The 20,769-nt window shown below is 46.4% G+C and overlaps 1 protein-coding gene across 7 annotated transcripts in view; it reads left to right on the top strand.

The window, feature by feature from the left end:
• The window catches only part of LOC147880866 (UDP-N-acetylglucosamine diphosphorylase 2-like), a 194,721-nt gene that overhangs the window by 20,870 nt on the left and 153,082 nt on the right, over positions 1-20,769 (top strand). For all 7 annotated transcript variants that reach the window (XR_015540484.1, XR_015540483.1, XR_015540485.1 and 4 more), the window contains exon 8: positions 15,830-15,869. Coding sequence is in view for 3 of the 7 variants with exons in the window: in XM_087370043.1 (XP_087226169.1) it covers positions 15,830-15,869 (40 nt within the window). In the remaining 4 variants the exon portion in view is untranslated. The remainder of the gene's footprint in view (positions 1-15,829; positions 15,870-20,769) is intronic.

The following is a 20,769-nucleotide window of genomic DNA, read 5'->3' as shown; positions in this document are numbered from 1 at the left end:
CGTGCTTTTTCAAACTTTAGTAACATCTCCCTCTGGTGCTTATCTGCTGCCTTCTTTTGCTTGTGTTGAGATCTTTCAATTGCTGTCCGAACTTGAGAGAAAGCTGTTTCTAAGTCTCGGACATACTGGTCGGCTGCAAATATCTCGTCCTTTGTTTTGAGAATAGGTGGCAAAATCACCTTTCCATAAATAACTTCGAATGGAGCTTTTCCAGTGGAACTATGAACAATATTACTTTATGCAAATTCCACAAGAGGAAGATACTTTTCCCATTCGATCTTTTGCTCAGAAGCATAACACTTGAGAAGATCCAATACTGTGGAATTGGCACTCTCACTTTGTCCGTCAGACTGAGGATGAAAAGAAGATGAAAAGTCCAACTTCGTCCCCATATTTTCAAATAATGCTCTTCAGAATAAACTAGTCATCCTGGGGTCTCGATCACTAACAATCGACTTAGGCATCCCATGGTGCTTGAAGATCTGTGCCAAAAACAATCTGGCCATGTGGTCTGCCTTAATGGTTTTTCTTACTGGAATCAAATGGGCCTGCTTGCTGAACCTATCAATGATAGTATTCCATCATTCCCGTTTCTGGATCTAGGAAGATCAAAGATGAAATCCATAGCAATACTTTCCCATGGTCCCTGTGGTATGGGCAGCGGCATGAGAAGTCCTGGGGTCTTGTGCCTGTCATACTTTACCTTTTGGCATGTAAGACATTCCGTTACAAACTTACGAATGTCTTTCTGCATCCCTGGCCAAAAGAAATATCTCTCAATGGCTTGAGTAGTTAACAAAATGCCTCGATGCCCTGCATAATGAGGAGCATGACATTCTTCCCAAACTTTGTCTTGCATATCTTCAGTCACACAAAGGTGATCATCTTTCATGAGAAACCCGTCTTTCAATGTATATTGACTGTATGATACTCCTTGCTGAATATTTCTCATGATCTCTCCGAAGTCTGGATCCTGGAAGTCTCTTTCATGGCCTAAGTCTGGATGATATGCTATGGTGACATTATTCGCTTTACGCCTTTTGGATAAAGCATCTGCAACTCTGTTCTGAGCTCCTGGTGTATAAAGAATCTGAAAATGAAACATGGACAGGAAATTTGCCCACTTCATTTGCTTTTCGGAAATCTTGGTCTGAGTCAGGAAATACTTGAGACTTAGGTGGTCAGTCCTGACCGTAAATCAGCTCCAAGAAGATAATGCTTCCAAATAGTCAGAGCATGAATAACTGCTAACATCTCTTTCTCATAAACACCGAGAAACATCTCTGCACCACGCAGTCTGCGGCTTTCATAAGCAATGACTCGGCCTTCTTGATGAAGAGCAGCTCCCACACATTCTCCACATTCATCGCAGTCCACATGAAACGGTTTCTGTAAATCTGGAACAATGAGAATGGGCTCAGTTGTTAACTTTTCTTTGAGAGCATTAAAAGCTATCCTTTCTCTTTCTCCCCACCTGAAGACTACGTTTTTCTTGGTCAAATCATGTAAGGGGGCTGCTATGTCAGCAAAGTGTCTGATGAAGCATCTGTAATAAGAACAAAGTCCAAGAAAACTGCGTACTTCATGTACTGAGGTGAGCTCTGGCCATTCCTGTATAGCCCTTATTTTAGCTGGATCCATTCGAATCCCTTCCTTGGAAATAATGTGTCCAAGATAATGAATCTCGTCAACAAAGAATTCACTCTTTTTGGCATTTATAAAAAGCTTATGATTTCTGAGTTCTTGAAACACAGTAGCCAAGTGCTCTTTGTGCTCTTCTTCTGTCTTAGAAAAGACCAAAGTGTCATCAAAGAAAGTATATGTAAAGTGCTTGTGGGATCTGAAAATTCTGTCCATCATTCGATTGAAAGTAGCCGGTGCGTTGGTAAGTCCAAAAGGCATCACCAGAAACTCATAAAGTCCAAAAGTAGTCCGAAAAGCTGTCTTGTGGACATCTTGGGGCTGAATCCTTATTTGATGCTATCCGATTTTTAAATCAATGTGGCTGAAAATAGAGGCTTCTTTCAATCTGTCCAAAATATCGTCTATGCGAGGGATTGGAAACCGGTTCTTGACTGTCATTTTATTAAGAGCTCTATAATCCACACACATGCGATAAGAGCCATCCTTCTTTTGAACTAAGAGCACTGGAGAACAGAAGGGGGAAGAACTGGGCCTGATCAGTCCCTTTGAGAGCAAATCCTGTACTTGTGTCATAATTTCTTTGGTCTGGGCTGCGCTCACATGGTAAGGCGGCTGATTCGGAGGCTCACTTCCTGGAAGGAGCTTTGTGACATGATCTTCAGGCTGTTCTGGAGGAAGCTCTCCTGGTAAAGAATCTGAAAAGCAATCTTTGAAAGATTCTAAAAACTGAAAATTTTCTTTTTCCAATGGACTTATTTCCACTTGGGGTTCACCCTCTTTTTCTTTAACAAAAACCATTTACACAGAAATTGCAGATTTTATTGACTTGGCAATGGAAATATTTGATACAATTGGAATGGTCTCGCCTTTTCCTTTCGCCAAGATTTTGTGCTGCTTTTTCCGATGCTCAAAACTGAGAGTTCTTGCTTTAAAATCAAGAACCACCTTCTTTCTATGGAACCATGGCATACCCAAAATTGCATCATAATGCTTGAGAGGTGAAACATAAAACTCCTCATGGTCCACATAATCCTGTACATGAATCCTAAGTTTTCCATCAAAGGTGTAACTTTGACTGGATCCCCTTTGAAGACATGCTCTGCATCCAAAGATAATCCCAATTCTTCTGTTTTAATTCCTAGCCTCAAAGCTAGATCTTTTGAGATGAAATTATGGGTAGCTCCTGGATCAAAAAGAATCAAGGCATTCGGATCTCTTACTTTACCCCATGCAAGGCAAAGCTCTCTGTTTTCTGGTTCTGTGGTTCTTCCCAGCATATCTGGGATTCCTCCCGCCACAGGCTTTGGCGTTTTCTACTCCCTTGGACCCGCAGTCCTATGGGGGCACTGGGCAGCCACATGCCCTGGTGTTCCACAACCGAAACACTTACCTTCCTTTCGGAAGGTTGCAATCTGCTCTAGAGTAAACTTTGACTTTCCTTTGAAGGGCTTGAATGGACCCCTCGGCTTCTGAGGCTGAAATATTTTTGAATCTTGAGTTGGTGGTACAACCCTCACACCCTTTCCTTTTTCTGCCCTAGTCTGAAGAAGATCTTCCCTTAGCAATTCAACCACTGAAGCTGAATGCATCAAATCTCAGAGCTTCGTCTTCTTTGGATCAATGCTTACTTGAGTCTGTATGTTGGGAAGCAATCCCGCTCGATACTTCCGAAGCTTTGTCTTTTCTGAAATTTCTTTGAAGGGCGTGATTTGAAGATAGGCTGTCCAAAACTTTTGATTGTATGTGTCGATGGTGTCAGTAGCTGCCATGCACACACTTTCCCACGTTGTATGAATGTCGTCATAGAAATTCTTAGGCAAGAACTGTTGATAGAATTGCTTCTTGAATTCTTTCCAAGTCTTTGGAGATTCTTCCGCAACAAGAAGAGCTCCCCACCAAGCACTTGCACTATTTGTTAGATGAAGACTCACAATCTTTAACTTGGACTTCTCGCGATAGTGCCCCGTTTTGAAGGCTATGTCAAACTGATGGATGAACTGCAAAGCTTTCTCAGTGGCTCCATACCTTCCATCAAAAGTACTAAACTTGACAGACTTACCTCCTTCCTTGAAATCCTTACTTTGAGATCTGGATCTTCTTCTGCACTTATGACGGGAGCATCCCCGGGATTTAGAAGAAGACGAGGAAGAGGAGGAAGAAGAAGATGGGCTTGAACTGGGAGTTCTCCTTCCATGCTTTTGACTTCGTCTCCCGTGTGGCTTTAGACTCCTCCCTCGTTTTCTTGAAGTTGACGCTTCTGGTGTGATGCAGCACTCCGTGAATTCTCCCTAGAGAAAGGAGAATGCTTAGAAGACTCTTTTGATGGAGAAGTATGAGAAAGTTCTTTGTCTCCCTTTTCTTTTCGTGGCTTTGACCCTGGATAGGACATCATCTCCTTGAATAATTGGTTAAATCGAGGTTTCTCCTTAAGAATCTGGAACTCCTTGATCTTTTCTTTCATGAATCCCTAACTAAGATCGTCCTCAGGTCCCTTAGATTGCTTCTTGAAAGCTGAACCGGGCCTCTTGGAAGCTGAACTCCCTTGCTCCGAAACCATGACTTCTTGTTCTGACACAACTAATTGCAGAGCTCCACTCCTCTTTGAGGTAGTAAATGCGTACGGGTGAAGGTGGGAGCCGGCCCGATCGGCGATGAAGTAGATCCAGCAAGGGCTTGCGAATCTCTGAGCCTGCAAGCTTCTTGGATCGTGCTCACCAAAGAGAGCAATCAGCCTTGGCTGTGATACCACTGAAACCGTAACTAAGCCAAAGAATAGCGCTCAAACCAATCGCAAATTCCTCCTGGGCTCCCGGGCACGGCTTGCAGGCGCTTACGGGCTTCAATTCACGCGTAGCAACCAAAATTGCAGCAAAGGGAATACTCTCGGGCTCAAGAACCTGGCACACAATCCAAGACAGGCTCTGTAGAAGAAATCGCAATTTGCTCCTGCACTAGAATCTGTAATCGGAACTTGAACAAAGTGTGGGAACTTTGAAGAGCTTGTTGAAACGTGATTGCCGACAAGTAGAGTAGCTGGGAGATGAGGGAGAGAAGCAAGAACACAACACTAGGGGCCAGAAAGAAGGGCTGGCCCCCCCCCCAAGGTCTTTATTGCAATAGAAAATAGTCTTTGTACAACTGGCTCTTCACAAGAGCATGAACTGAGTACAAAACTGAATGATCTTGAGCTTTTTGGCTCTCCTTTTATGAACTTGGCCTAGCAAAAAGCTAAACCTGCTTTCTGAAAGCTATTTCTAGCTTTAGTGCTATTTTATGCTTTTGTTCTTCCTAAAAGCTACTTTTATACAAAAACCAAGCTTTCTATTGCTTTTAGGGCTTTTCTTGAGAATTGCGCTGCTTTTTTTGCTTGTCTGCCTAGCTGGGGCCCTCCTCCATATAAGTGCCCACCTTCTGGATGCTTTTTGCCTTTGGTAGGACTTGCTTTTTGCACTTTTTCCCTAATTCTAGGGCTTCTTTGCACTTTCCTTGGTCCTACACATTGCCACAAACAACATTCAACACTTTAACCCGTTAAAGGTTAGTCTAATGCATGCATTCTAGTTCTTGGACTATTTCTAGTCCCTTGTGGGCGTCCCCATAGTTCTCTTTTTACTGATGCAAAGCAAAAGTAAAACAATAAAACTTATTCTTGGTTAATTAACTTAACCATTCTTTGACCAAAGTCAATTCTAATAAAGATTATTCTTTATTTTTTTGGGAGAAGCCCCAACTGGTGACACTCCACTTCCCAAGAACTTCCGTCAGGGCTTTGATACCATGTTAAAAGATGAAATCCTACCCAAGGGTATCCCATAATGGAAGACTGATAGATGGGCTCAAGAATTACATGCGGAAGTGTTTCACTATGAAATCAAGCTTCATCAACATGAGTGTACTTCACAACCATTAATGTGAATGCAATCTAGCAAATAGATTGTGCTCAAAGACAGATATAGAAGCAACACTTATACATTTCTGTCCGTCCAAAAATCGGACACAATACGATGTCCTCCTACTATATGCCTGGCACCTCTAGATCTTTGAGCCTGCGTGCTCCACTAAGCATATGTAGACTCTCTGTCGTAAGGATCTCTTCCACCTTATGTTGGAATGCTGAAAAGAAAGAGTAGAGTGGACACAAACTCAGAATACTTGCTTATAGAATGAAGAAGAAAGAGGTCCTTAAGTAGGCACCTCATACAAGGTCACTGACATCACTGATGACCTCAAAGCTCCACAATCATCTCCTCAATCTGCTCCTAGATTCACTCAATCATCCTATGTGGCTTTTCCACCACCTAACTGTGCTTGTGGGCACCTAACTGTGCCTCTAGCACTCACACATAGAAACATAAGGTATGCTGAAAAGAAAGAGTAGAGTGGACACAAACTCAGAATACTTGCTTATAGAATGAAGAAGAAAGAGGTCCTTAAGTAGGCACCTCATACAAGGTCACTGACATCACTGATGACCTCAAAACTCCACAATCATCTCCTCAATCTGCTCCTAGATTCACTCAATCATCCTATGTGGCTTTTCCACCACCTAACTGTGCTTGTGGGCACCTAACTGTGCCTCTAGCACTCACACATAGAAACATAAGGTGTGCCTGAGGCATACACCTTGAGATATCCCAACAAACCCCCCCTCAAGGAGATGCCTCAGGCTATGTCAAGGATACATCTAGTCTCATAGTTTCTCATGCCATCTCATGGTGGTCAAGGATAAATCTATGGCTAGGTTCTCATGCTAGCAAGGGTTCCCTTGGGTGTAAGGTAAACAGAAAGGGATACAAACAGACCTTCCAATGGTTATCTCTCCTACATGTACATGCACACAATGTCTGTAGGAGGTACCATGGAACAAACATACACATGGCCTACATCATAAGTTGACCAGAGGTGTTTACAAAACACACAACACACAATAGTTTATTTTCATTCATTTTGGAGGACTATCCAGGCTGAGTACCTTGACATAAAAAGAGAGATCTGGAGCATACATAGAGATGAGTTTAAAATGCATAATCTTCATGGGATGCCTCATCTTGTGGAGGCAAAATATCCATGTCAAGGCAAGGTCTTACCACATGGGCAGTGTCTAGTGCCTTATAAGATGGTACTATGATAGAACAAGTGGATTTGAAAGTCATATCCTTCAAGAGAACAATTATCTTGTCATCTCCATAGTTGTGTAGAGAAGCATATCTTAGGTATCTGACCTTCATCTTTTTCTTGTACTTGGAGTCAAATAAAAATGCCATGAGAGTGTAGATCTCTGTATTTGCTTCCTTTTTGGCAACCATTGTTTTGGCAATCTTCAATAAGGAAGTCAGGTTGGCATTTTCATCCTTTGTAGCATAACAAGACATTGCTTTATGTTTTGGCTTTTCACATATTTGGCATAAGCAAGCCATGAGAGGCTCTAACCCAAGTATTGGGTAGTGTCTTCTCTCTTACAAGGCAAAAAGAACTGAAATACTTCCAAAGTATAGCCACTTGTTGTAGCAAATAGTAGTGACTAGTTTTCAAACAATGATGCTTCTTCTTACATGCTTCATAGAAGTGGATGAAATAAACATTTTCCAATCAAAACCAGGTCTAGCAAGTCAAAACAAAACTGAATCCACACTTGTACTGAAGTTATTGAAAGCTTCAAAAAACCAGAAATGCTAGAGTAGCATTTTATGTAGCATCATCTTCAAAAACTTGTCCAAAACTGTCAAAACTGAAAAGCTGAACTTGGAGGGCTTGTAGCTCACTCATCAAAGCAAGGAAAAGAGGGCTTTCTGAAGCAAAAGAAAGCTCATATACCAGAGAAGGTCCAGCACAGAGGTTGGACGAAATGGTGCGCACTTTTGCCCGGGAGAGTTGCTACAGGCTGAAACTGAGTTTTGACGATTTCTCCCTCGTTACTGAACCAAATGACTTGAAAAATAGCTCAAAATCTTCGTCTTGAGGTCGCCCATCTACTCCTAAGAGGGCTCAGGCAATGGCGGAGCAGGCAGGGAGTATTGAGCAACAGAAGAAATTCGCTGTTTGGAGAATGGCAGCCACCACAGACGTTTTTTTTTCAATTGCTTGCAGGTGGAAGTTCGCCCATACTAGAGGAGTTTCCAGCTCAGAGGGTTTGGGCAATGGTCGTTTGTAGATGGAGAACCAAGCTCTCAAAGATTTTGGGAAGAAAGAGGAAAATGGAGAAGAAGAAGATGAAGAAGAAGATGATGATGTGGCAGAAATGGGCTCAAGGGGGATCAAATGGCTCTGATACCATGTTGGAATGCTGAAAAGAAAGAGTAGAGTGGACACAAACTCAGAATACTTGCTTATAGAATGAAGAAGAAAGAGGTCCTTAAGTAGGCACCTCATACAAGGTCACTGACATCACTGATGACCTCAAAGCTCCACAATCATCTCCTCAATCTGCTCCTAGATTCACTCAATCATCCTATGTGGCTTTTCCACCACCTAACTGTGCTTGTGGGCACCTAACTGTGCCTCTAGCACTCACACATAGAAACATAAGGTGTGCCTGAGGCATACACCTTGAGATATCCCAACACCTTACTGTCTGAATACTAGCCTAGGTGGGCTGCCACTCTAGCTCAGTCTGTAGCTTCTTCTAGGTCACCTTCTCCTCCTAAATGTAGGCCCAAGGCTGCCCCTTTGCTGCTGCTCCAAGTGATTATGAATAGGGACCCAAGTGCCTCCTTTTATAGGGCTCAAGGCCCTACCAAATAATCTGACTAGAGGGTTTCTTCCTGGCCGACTCAAGGGTCTGCTCCACAGCCAACTCCGCCTTGCAGCCTATAAAACCCCTCTTTGTGGCACATCTCCAGTGGCTGGCCCTGCCTGGCCACATGGCAGGCTGCCAGTAGCCGAGGCAAGCCTGCCCATATTTCATCCTCAATCCCGGGCCCTTTGGCCCTCCATATCCTCCATGACCTTTTCTATCTGCAACAGATCCGCCTGAGGCTAGTGTGGTTGGGATGTGTCTTTTGATGGATAGGAGGAGAAGCTCTTGGATTTAGGTTTTGCAAATGAAAGGGGCCTTATTTGTGGAAGGCACAACAGCCAGCTGGGGGAGAGTAAAATCTCTACTAGAGATCTATTGCCAAGCATCACCAAGATCAACTAGAACAAACCAATTGGCTTCCTCACATGGGATTGATCTTGACTTCAGATAATTACCTCATGCATACCTCATGGATACTTGAGCTTCAAGGTGGGCTTTGGATATCTCAGCAGATCAATAGATAGCTTTGGTGTTGGAGAGTGTATGCCGGAAGTTCCTCTACTAGAGCTGAGCCAAATTGTCCTTGAAGGGAGAGGGAGAGCTATTGTTGTGGACCACATTCTTGTAGCCATGGCTTGGTACATCGCATCGAGCTGGCTTTCCCACAAAGGTCGTATGAAAGAGCTCAGAAGATTGGTACCCAACTATCTTTTGGCAAGATCAAATGGCACACAAAATATCCGAGCGAGAGTTGCATGGCAGACAAATGCAGAGATAGGTGTGATCATCATCGACGCACATATGGACAACGCCCAAATTTTGGTGAGACATGCAAGCTCGACGTGACCAATTGCTCGTTATGGAAAATGAAGGCTCGAAGCCACTTCGTGTTGAGGGAGTCGTGGGTGATTGCAAAGGGGACAGAGCTAATACCTCAAGCCACCGTGACTACTCCAGCCACATCAACCTCGGTAGTGGTGCTGATGCCGGCAGTCCCTATATTAGTGAGAGCATGGCAGATCCGAGACACGGAAGCCTTGGCTATCATTGTGGGTACATCGACGAATATGGTGCTGTCTCATATTCAGATATTGAACACTTCTTTCAAGGCCTTGACGACATGTATGAGCTACAAAATGAGGCGAGAATCTTGGACAATCAAGACAGAGTTGTATGGCATGAGGATGGAAACTACTACGAAGGCGGCGAAGGAAACGGTAGTGATACTGCTGGACGAAATGGTTTCGAATTCCCCATGCATAGGGCCCTGTATAACCGTTGGGGGGACGAACCCTGGTGAAGGGGAATCGGTACAGGAACACAAACCAAGATGAAGGTGGTGGGGGATCAGCTGGTGGCAGTTGGTCAAAGGATGAGCTCGACCAGGATGGCAAGGCTATTGCTAGGAATGCTCCCCTAGTGCTATAGTAGTTTTTTGACTACGATGACTACAGAGCATAGGGTGGTGCCGGTGACTTTCAAGGAGGTATTTCTATTGCTGTTGCAGTAAGAGGCTCGGGAAAAGAATTAGGACGGTATGGATAAGGATGACAAGGCCCTGATAGCTTAGGACAGGAGCAAAGGCAAGGGCAAGGGTAAGCCTGGTAAAGGCAAGCCCAAAACTGACGAAGGAGCGAACTCTTCAGATGAAGACAACAAGAAGAAAAGAGAGAGAATTTATGCTTGGGATATGATGTCTCGGGTATGTTGTTTGGTTGCAGACCGGACGGAGGGCGGGTTGAAACAAATTCTGAGAGCTTGGTGCCTGAAGGACTTCAGGCTGTTCACCCATCATGAGGGGGACAGTTGGAGGATGCTGGTACTTGGAGAGCTCGAGTTCAGAGACAGGTTCGTGACAAAAGGTGGTGGTGCCATTAGGTGTTGCCAAAGATGGACCTGTATACCAAACTGGGGTGCAAAAGCGGACCTGGCAGAACATGAGCCACGGGTTGAAAAGCCAAGAAAAGGCTATGACAACACCAGAGTGTTCCAGAGGGCTACGACACTGGAGCTACTGGAGCATCTTCATCGATGGAATTGGATCTGGCCAATGTGGGTTGGTGAGAGGGGGTGTTGGAATAGGGTTGGTCACCTCCCCACTTGTGAGTGCGGAGTGCATCGGAGGGTGGACCATAGGATAGAAAGAGGCATGGGGCTGCCACATGGGCAGCACATGGGCTGCCATGTGGGCAGCAGAGAGAGAGGAGATACGTGGCAGATCAGGTCCACCATGGTGGACAGAAGTGGTGCGGGAGTGTCACAGTGCTGTGCATGGATGGAGAGGACAATCATATGCAGGGAAACCTCAGAATGGACTGGTTGGAAGATCCGGAACAGGGCAGAACAGAGGCGGATCTGTTGCAGACAGAAAAGACAGCAATCATGGAAGGTATGGAGGGCCAAAGGGCTTGGGATTGAGGCTGAAATATGGGCAGGCCTGCCTGGGCCAGTGGCAGCCTGCCACATGGCCAGAGGGCCAGCCAAATATACAAGTGTGTATTGTGTTGTGTCCGGTTTTTGGATAGACGGAAATATACAAGTGTTGCTTCTATATTTGTCTTTGAGCACAGTCTATTTACTGGCTTGTACTCACATTAATGGTTGTGAAGTACACACATGTTGATGAAGCTTGATTCCATAGTGAAACACTTCCATGTGTAATTCATCGGCCATCAATCAGTCTTCCGTTGTGGGATACCCTCTGGTGGGATCTCACCCTCTAACAGCGGAGTGGCAAGTGCTGTGGAAAAATGTTAAAAGAAAGTCCTTCCTTGCACATTATTGCAGGGGGAGGGCCTCCAATATTCCGCATCAGTGAAAGGGTCCTCCCATTATCTCACCATTTGTGGAGAAACCAGTGAGGGGATATGGGGCCACACCTCCTCTCTAGCAGCCCACACGTGAGGAATCTCTTCCTTTGGAAGAGCTGGTGGTGGAAGGAGGTGGACCTTTTTAAAATCTCTTGAGGAGCTGCCCCGTCTCATCAATCTTTGAAGTTGCGACCTTCTTGAGTGCCGATCTAAAGTTTGAAAGAAGCGCCTTGTCATCCTATCTCCTTGCTGAACCTAGCGTGTGCACAAGGAATGGTACGAATACACACCTTGTCTGGCCTCGATCTCCTTTGCAGAGTCAAGTGAGCGAACTCATATCTCTCTGCTAGCCAATGGGAGTATGGCTCATACTCCCTCGGCCTCTCTATGGATGTCTGCCCCTTTAAAGAACAAACCATTGCTTAGAGAATGCTGAGAATGCTAGTCTTCTCATGGCTCCCCTCCAAGAAGGGCCAATCCTATTTTCCGCAGCACTTGCATTCTGCTAAACTTTGCCTTACAAGAGTTTTGATACTGGGCACTTCCTTAGACCCTTGCACATGGATGAATCTTGGCCAACATCTTGATCTTGCGGTTGCAGCCCCACCTCCCACGCGCATATAAGTTTTGTCCAAGAGAGGAGCATTCTAGACACTACCTTCACTATCAGGGAGGTCATTGAGTGAGCACATCAGGAGCCTCAGCCCCCTGTGACTGTCATCTTGGATTCAAGAAGGCTTATGGCAGGTGCAAAGAAAGGTACGTCCTTCCTTGGGCATTGTTGCAATGGGAGGGCCTCCAATATCTCCGCATTAGTGAACGGGGCCTCAACTATCTCACCATCGTGGAGAAACCATTGAGGGGATGTGGGCCCACACCTCCTCTCTAGCAGCCCGCACGTGAAGAATCTCTTCCTTTGGAAGAGCTTGTGATAGAAGGAGATGGCCCTTTCTAAAATTTCTTGAGGGTCAGAGTGGAGCTGCCCAATCTCATCTCTCAATCTTTGAAGCTGCTAACCTATTGAGCGTGGACCTAAGTTTAAAGGAAGCACCTAATCATCCTATCTCCTTGTTGAACCCAACGTGTGCACAAGGAATGCTACAAATACAATGCTTATCAGGCTTCAATCTAGAGTCAAGCGAGCACAATCGATGTCAAGTTGCAATCTCCTTTCCAAACTTGTATGTCTCTGGGAGTTTGGCTCATACTCCCTCAGCCTCTATATGGATGTCAAATCTCTCCTTAGGGTCCTCTCCTTCTGTTGAATGTAAAACTGTTCAACCTCTATAGGAGTCATGATGGCAACGTTGGCCGAAGGAGAATTGTAGGATCCCTTGGGTCCTAGTGAACTTAGTCTCCTACCATGTATCATGCCCTCTAATGGAAAAATGACTTGATCCTATTGTTCCCATGTCTCTCCCTCTTTTTGTTGGAGGCATGGCATAAAGCCCCTCTAGCTTGTCTTCTTTGAACTATAGATAGATGAATTTACCATGAACAATCGAGGAGTCCACATCTTCTAAATAATTAATAAGATGGCACCAAATGGGAGACTTTGCTGGCAGCATGATGATGCATATACTTTGAATATCCCAAGTCAAAGATTCCTAAGCCAGATGCATGTCCATTTAGCCTTTTGGCCTACAATGAGCTCTCCTTGACCTCCGAAGCAAGAGTCGACCAAAAGAAATGCAACCTCCCCCACTTTGTCCTACAATGGGTGACCAAATTGTCGGATCACGGCATGGGAGCAAGCAGCTATGCTTCGATGCTTTTGTTGAGAACATGTGCTCCTAAAGCATTAGAATATCCACCGATCGCCCAACAATGGCTCGTTGCAGTGCTTGTCTTAGTATTAGTCTCTGCGATTGATGATGCACGCAGTCATGCAAGCCATGCACCTTCCAACTTGCTATAGTCCATCCAACTCATGGGGTAGGGGGGAGGTGGAGAACACGACCCTCATGGAGTTGGAAGCTTGTGACAAAGACTCTGATTGACTGCTAGGGCCTCGAATGAATGCTGTACCAAACCTATGAATCTAGGTAGGAGGAACCTAGGCAAGTAGCCATAACTAGTATGTGGGAATAGCTACACGAGGCTATGGAAAAGGGAGTCATTTACTCTCAAGGCAATGAATAATATGTTCGTGCCATCATGTTGAGGGAGAAATTGCTGACACTTCACACGATTCCCATAGATGACCCACAAAGCATGCCCCATGGGTCCCAACCACCCTCCCATCAAAGTACAGTATCTGCTCCATGAGGATCTAATCAAAAAATTATGGGGACAAAATCTCATCCCTAGCTGTTGTGAAGAGGAAGACATAGGCCCCGTGGGGCTTTTTGCCTAAGGCACCCAACAAGCCACCCTTCCCAAGGCGAATGTGATCACTGTAATCCCTTGCATGTGAGGATAGCTACGTGGAACATCCATGTAGTTCTAAGGACCAACTCTGGGAAATGTCCTCATAAAGAGGTTGTCCTCAAAGTGGACTATGTGATGAGCGTGTGAAATAAAGAGAAGTTGAAGGGGAGGAGGCCACTGAGTGCAGACCTAAGAGACCCTCTTCAGGTGGTAGAATGGAGGGGGGGGAGTGAGGAGGCATAACTGAGACCGTGGGGGAAGAAGGAAGGGGTAAGTCATGGTGGGGGAGATTGGTGCTGAAGCTAGACTTTGGATTGAGAGGAGGGGGGAAGAATAATTGATGAGCTCAAGGGAACCAAAGAAAGTGGAAGGGTCAAGGGGTCTTGTGAAGCTCCTGGGCTCTTTTGCAAGAGACCTAGGGGGCTGTCCTCAATGGAGAGGGGTGTGGTGCCTGTGACCCCACTTTGGACGGGTAGAGCTTTCCACCGAGGCGTCCTCTGCTTCTTGAGAGGGGTCAGTGTCCATAGGTTCACTTGATTGCTTACTTGCATGCTACCCCATTATCCATAAGGACCGAGGGTGGCATCCTAGGGCTCCAAAACCATGCCAAACGTGGCACTAGTTGAGGAAAGAATGTGCACACTCTGGGGGCATGCCCGGAAATATTTGGGTCACCGAGTATTGTGGGATCTGATGGTGTGTGATCCACTGTGAAGGTATGACATCAAGGTATAAAGAAAACTAGATGGGACTAAAGTAGATGGGAGATCTAGGAAGAGGTGTCTGGCCATCTCAAGGGTGGATATTTGGGTCATAAAAACACCATGTCCACAACTCGTCACCTCTTGAATCTTGTATCCTTCCAAAATAGGGTTCTCTTGTACCCATTCTCGCACTTGTCATCTAGAGGGGTTAAGATGCATTAGATCCCCTTTGATTGCTCTATCATTGAGCTCTTGTATTTTATGTTCAACGTGCTTCTTGTCCTCAATCGCAACCATAATTTGGAAGAATGTATGATCCAAAGTTGCTGCCATTTGAGCTCTTCTGGCCAAATTTAAAAGGTTCATCTTAACTGCTACTATGAGAACACTTAGGTGGAAATGGCAAGAAAGGGGAAAGGGAGAGGAAGGAAAAGGAGGGGGTGGAAGGGTAAAGGAAAGGTGGCAAAGGAAAAGGGATAGGCTGAAGAAAAGAAGGGGGGAGAGAGGAGGGTAACGACGAGGAACAAACAAGGGAAGGAAGTCCCGTGGGCTGACAAGAAACCCAAGGGGGAGGGACGAGGAGGTGGAAAGGGCTGTCAAGCCTTCATAAAATTGCAACCCATAGTCCAAAAATGCTGTTTTGTAAATTTTTTGGCTGTTTTGAAGCTATTTTGACTTTTTCATGTGTCTTGACATTGCTACAGTAGTGCATGCGCTGTATGGACACTTGTGTTGACAAATTTGCTAGATTGTATGGATTTCTTATGATTTTTTGGGCTTTCCCCTCCTCTTCGTGGTTATGCACACTTGGTTCTATTGTCCTCCCAACTAATTTTGAATTTGAAACTGAGTTGCTGCAAATATGAGTCAGATTGTATACCACTTGCCGTAGTTGTCTCTAGGTCACCTCCAAGGATTCAAAGTTGCATGTTCTTTAGGTCACATCCAAGAATTCACAGTTGCACGTTCCTTTGCAAGACTGCCGTGAAAGGATGGTTTTGACACCACTTGTCAAGTTTGTGAGAGCAGAGAGAACACGCAACGTTGGAGAACACACGGCATTGGAGAACACTAGACTGAATTGCACAAATACACGACGTTGGAGAACACGACTGAATTGCACACCTTTAAATACAAAGGAAATGTGGGTTTTGTAAACCCTAGACCTGAGCGACATATGGCTTAGTGCCACATGTACGTGCAAAAATGCACCAACGTATGAGGGAGTGTAAATCCTTCATTGAATCGGTGTCAAATTTAGATCTGAACTCTGCAGTCGAGATAATCTAGGATTTTATGCATTCGTTGCCCATGTCGTATCCTATTGTAGGCTTGATATGATAATGCGTGAGGGCGTTCGTCCACTCCATGTTGGATATAGCCCAACATTGATGTTGGTAGATTTTGCAACTCGTGCAAAAGCCACATGAAAAGCAACCTCGTATTCCTTGGTAGAAAGTTTTGCCTTATCACGATCATTAAGATTTAGTGTTAAGTTTGTTTTTATGATAAAGTGTAGAAATACATGCTCTCATGTGTAAAGATAATATGCCTTGGTTGTGTAGATTGCCAAGGCTCCTGATGGAAATGGTGGAGTATATTCAGGTCAGTATGGTTGAAACATTTTCGGTGTTTGTTTTCCAAAAAGTGTAAAAAACACAGAGATTGTTCTCTTTTTGGGAATATTGTTATTTTGCAGAAAGTCTCCCCCCCCCCCCCCAAAAAAAAGAACCCCTCCAAAAAAAAAAGAAAAAAAAGGTGAACTTCTATTACTGGGTTTCCTGTATGAGATTAGGTACAAGTGGATGGAGTCTGATGCTTACTGCTTTGGCCTGGATTTTGTAAGCACTACCAAGGAGGCTGATAGGCCTCCAATGGGAAATAAAAGTCCTAACCCTCTTTTCAGGATGAGATGTATGAGCCCCTTTGGGAGATAGGGAGGCATGATACTGCTGTCCCAAATATCCTGGAAGGCTGGAGCGAGTCCCCTATGGAGTCCTAGTGAGGTAGGTTTGATGCCATCATCTCTTGGCCACTTGCCTTTCTGGAAGGCAAGGAGTGCTGTCTAGAGCTCGTGTTTTGAAAGGGGCATCGAACTAATCTCTCATGTTAGCAGTGACCAACCAAGCTGGGCATGTGCTCCTAAAATCTGTATTAAGCTCTCCATCGGCTGGGGTATAGGCCTTGGCTGAATATATATAGATAGATAGATAGATAGATAGAGAGAGAGAGAGAGAGAGAGAGAGAGAGAGAGGAAAGAAAGAAAGAAATATTAATGTCCGCAAGAGGCCTTGCGGGCCTATGAGACAAAGTACGGAATCAAGTACCTCAAACATACCACTATGGGCTGGGGCAAAGGGCTCACTAAGGCCCTTGCTGAGTACTAAAATGCTATACTAAGGCCCTTGCTGAGTACAAAGGGCTCACTAAGGCCCTTGCTGAGTACAAAACAGCAAAAAAAGTAGCAAAAAAGGCATGAGAGTGGCATGAAGATATCAAGTGCCCAGAGCTAGAGCCCCAAGTGCATGAACCGGCTCCACGCATCCAAGCTCCATGATGGCTCTCTGATGAGATGCAAAGAGCTCACGTATCTGCATCTATTGGGATGTCTCCCATGGTGGTGGAGAACGTGGTCTCCTCGGTCTCTGGATCGGATGGGCTATGTCAAGGGTGATGCCTCGCATCGGTCGATCTCCCCTCAGGAGAGCTGGAGTCAAATGCATAGAAATCCGTGACCTGTCTCTGCGCTCGGTCTACCTCAGTACCCTGTGGTGCGGTGGTCCCATCCTCCTGCTCTCTGATATGTCGTAGTAGTATCTCCCTGTGTCGTTACATCTCCATCAGGTAAAGCCCAACATAGACTTGGTTCTGGAAGTGGATCAGTCGTGAGAGTGGGCCAAAGCTGTGCCCCTCTTGAAAAAGGAAGTGGTAGCGCCCTCGAATCTCATAGTAGGCTGGGCAGACACAGAGAAACTGCTCCTTTGTCTCGATTGCCCCCATCGTGCACAACTTGCAAGTCCGCTGCTCTCTGGGTATGCGTGCAGCTCTCCCTGTCTCGACCCTCAGCTGGTGGGACGAGACCCGCATCTGTCCGATGGCAATCCTCAGTGCGTGTGAGACTCCTCTGTCCTCGAGATACTGAGGTCTGATGATGAGCCCATCTTCCGAGACTCTCAGAAAGTGGTCATAGTAGAGCTGGGTCTTGGTGGGGAACTCTTGGTCCCCCCCCCCCCAAAGTGCGAGATGTGTGGACCTGGAGGAGATCTAACCGTGTGATGCGGTTAATCTCATCTCGTGGGATCGACTCGGGCGGTGCATCCATGTTATACTGAAACGGGGGAAGCCGATCCATTTGAATGCCGTGACTAGCAAACCATGCGGTGACATGTGCAAACCATGCTGTACCTGCCCCCCACTCTTTGATAGTTGTATGGAGGACTCTAGTGCCAGCCTCGGAAGTCTCTCACGAGGTAGGTCCCTCTGCCGAAGATGACAGGAGGACTATGTCATCCGCGTATAGTAGAATCTGTATCATCAAGTCTGCTGGTGGTGCTCCCTCGCCTCCTAGGCGGTCTATGAAATATGTAATCTCATCAATGTAGAGCTCGAAGAGGGTGAGTGAGAGAGGGCATTCCTGCTTTACTCTGATCGTGCTCTCAACCCAGTCTGATAGGCCTCCTGGGACATGAACTCTCCCTCTAACAGACTCGTATAGGCTCATCACTCCCCAGATCAGAACCACTGGAATCTACATATCCTGTAGTCTCCTGATCATGCGAGATCGCGGTACAATGTCGAAGGCCTTCCGAAAGTCTACAAAACACGCGTAGACTTTCTGGCATCTCGGCCTCGCCTCCTCAATGATAGCCCTCAAGGTGAAGATGTGGTTGAGAGTGGAGTGCTGTCTCCAGAAACCTGCTTGCCCTAGAGCACGCTGCCCATGTGCCTCTGTATGGCTGCTGATCTCCTTCTCCAGTATCGATCCATAGATTTTGGCCAGCGTGTGGCCAATCATGAGAGTGCGATAGTTCCCAGTATCCATGGGGTCGCCTGCCTTGTGTATCGATACTATGGTGGTGGTACTCCATGAGGGCTGGCCCTTTTGTGGTGACCTCACGTGCATAGGATGAAGTATCTTGAGGGAAATACAGAGGCCCGTGAGACCCTACTCACGGAGATACATAGTTTCCGTGAGCGTGAGATGGAGCTGGCTCGGTTCGCACGGGAGCAGGTCCGCTTCAACCAGGAGCAGAGCCGCATCATACAGGAGCAGGCTAGGGCCAATAGGAGCAAGCGGGTCTTATTCAGGGACTCAGACAGGATATCATGCAGCTCCGACAGGAGGTCACAGCCATACACACTGCCCCAGGGAGTACCCCGGTGGTCGAGACACAGATTGCGAGCATGCAATCTGCTATTGAGGAGACTTCCAGATGGGTTGACATGGCCAAATGGGAACCCGCAAGGGTGACCGTTTCGGCTACCCTTATGGAGCAGCAGTAGAGAGCCAGTAAGGCTCTCAACATCAGAGTACGCGGGATCCCACGCACTGAGGCTACACTGATGGTAGATGCGACTGCGTTCGTGACCGCTACCTTGGGTGTGGCTAAGCACAGGATAGAGAGGGCATGGCGAGTGGGGAGAGATCCCAATCGAGAGCAACCCCTGATCATACGATTTCATGACACTCAGGCACGACTTTCAGCTCTACGACGCAGGTCAGTCCTTCGAGATCAGCCAACGATCTCTATGGATGAGGACCTCACACCTCTACAGGTTGAGGAGAGGCGCTCTTTGCTGCAGCAGCGGGATCAGGCCCAGGAGGAGGGGAAGTGGGTAGTGGTACGAGAGGGACGACTTCTTACAGGCCCCCGTAGGACACCTGCCCCCTCCCCTACATAGGGAAGCGGGGTCTATGAGACTCAGATATCCGAGACCCTGTCTTGCACCATTTGGAATTGTAATGGTACCTTATGGTCAGAACCAGGGAACTTCTCGGAATCCTATACATGCCACGGCATAGTCTTCTATACAGAGACACAACAGAGTCCGGAGCGCCCTCTTCCAATAGTCAGCAGATATACATGGGAGTCTGCCTACAGAGATGAGATGAGGGGTACTGGAGGAGTTCGAGGTTCAGGTGGAGTTGCAGTCCTTTTCAGATCCACACTTCGGGGGATCATTTCAGTAGAGCAGAGAGATACACATTCCAGATTTCTTTGGATCTGGATACTACACATGGACAGCCAGGATCTGTTTGTCGCAGTTTGCTACTTCCCCCCGGAGACCTCCCACTTTGCCAGAGATATTCGAGCTGATGATGAGACATCCCCATTTGCTGCCCTTTATCAGTCCATCATTGACTTTTCTAGCCGCGGAGAAGTCCTTCTAGTGGGGGACTTCAACACGAGGACAAGGGCCCGTCAGGTACCACTTCTTGATTTCAGAGATGATTCCACTCTACTGGGAGATGTTGACCTTGAGGAGGCAGGTATGCTACGGGTTTCGGCTGACAGGCGAGGTCCATTCTCATCCTATGGGCAGGCCCTATTAGACCTAGGCAGGATACATGATCTCATTATCTATAATGGTGTTGACAAATGGCCCGCTTCAGGTGGTTTCACATGCTTTCCACATGGGGGGGGCTCCAGTGTTGTTGATTACATCATGGGATTCCCTGTCTTCACATCTCGCATTCCTGACTTCACTGTAGCACCTCTTCCCCCAGGGGCTGATCATATATATCTTTTCTTTCGCATCTCCACCTCCCTTCACACAGCACCTTCCACCCCACTCAGTGCTTACTCCACCTACCACGATATACGCTTTGATCAGGATCACTCATCTTCTTACTCTGGCCGTCTGTACATACTTCTCGCTTATATTGACTTCATATCCCTTTTAGAGGATCGTGCTGCCCTTGTCACCCGCTCACCACACGAGGCTGCTATTCACGCTTTTTCCCACACCACCCGCTCCACCCGTCCACCACCCCCTGGAACCGTACCCTGTAATAGTTGGTACAATGATGAGTGTAAGGCCTTACGCGGTCAACTCAGATTCGAAACCAAAAACAGTCTTCCGAGTGCACCAGATACGCTACGTGAATACTGTAGATTGGTACGGAGGAAGAACCCACACCACGTGCTCCACCCGCCCACCACCCCGTGGAACCGTACCCTGTAATAGTTGGTACAATGATGAGTGTAAGGCCTTACGCCGTCAACTCAGATTCGAAACCAAAAACAGTCTTCCGAGTTCACCAGATACGCTACGTGAATACCGTAGATTGGTACGGAGGAAGAAACTAGACTTCGTTCGTTGAAACGAGGAGGATCATCCTACATCCTGCACCCTCTTCACTAGAGGAGGGGTCAAGGATGCTCTAATGAAACTTCATAATGGCGGAGTGAAGGATCATGAGGGACTATGCACTGAGTTCATTGCATATGGGATTAACCTCCTAGCCCCGATCTTAGCAAAGCTTTTAATGAAGCGGTTTGTT

The sequence above is a fragment of the Dipteris shenzhenensis genome, chromosome 31, assembly GCF_047967505.1.
Source record: "Dipteris shenzhenensis isolate YYH24624 ecotype China chromosome 31, Dip_SZ_1.0, whole genome shotgun sequence".
Lineage (NCBI taxonomy): Eukaryota > Viridiplantae > Streptophyta > Polypodiopsida > Gleicheniales > Dipteridaceae > Dipteris > Dipteris shenzhenensis.
This window is presented reverse-complemented; position numbering and strand designations above follow the sequence as displayed.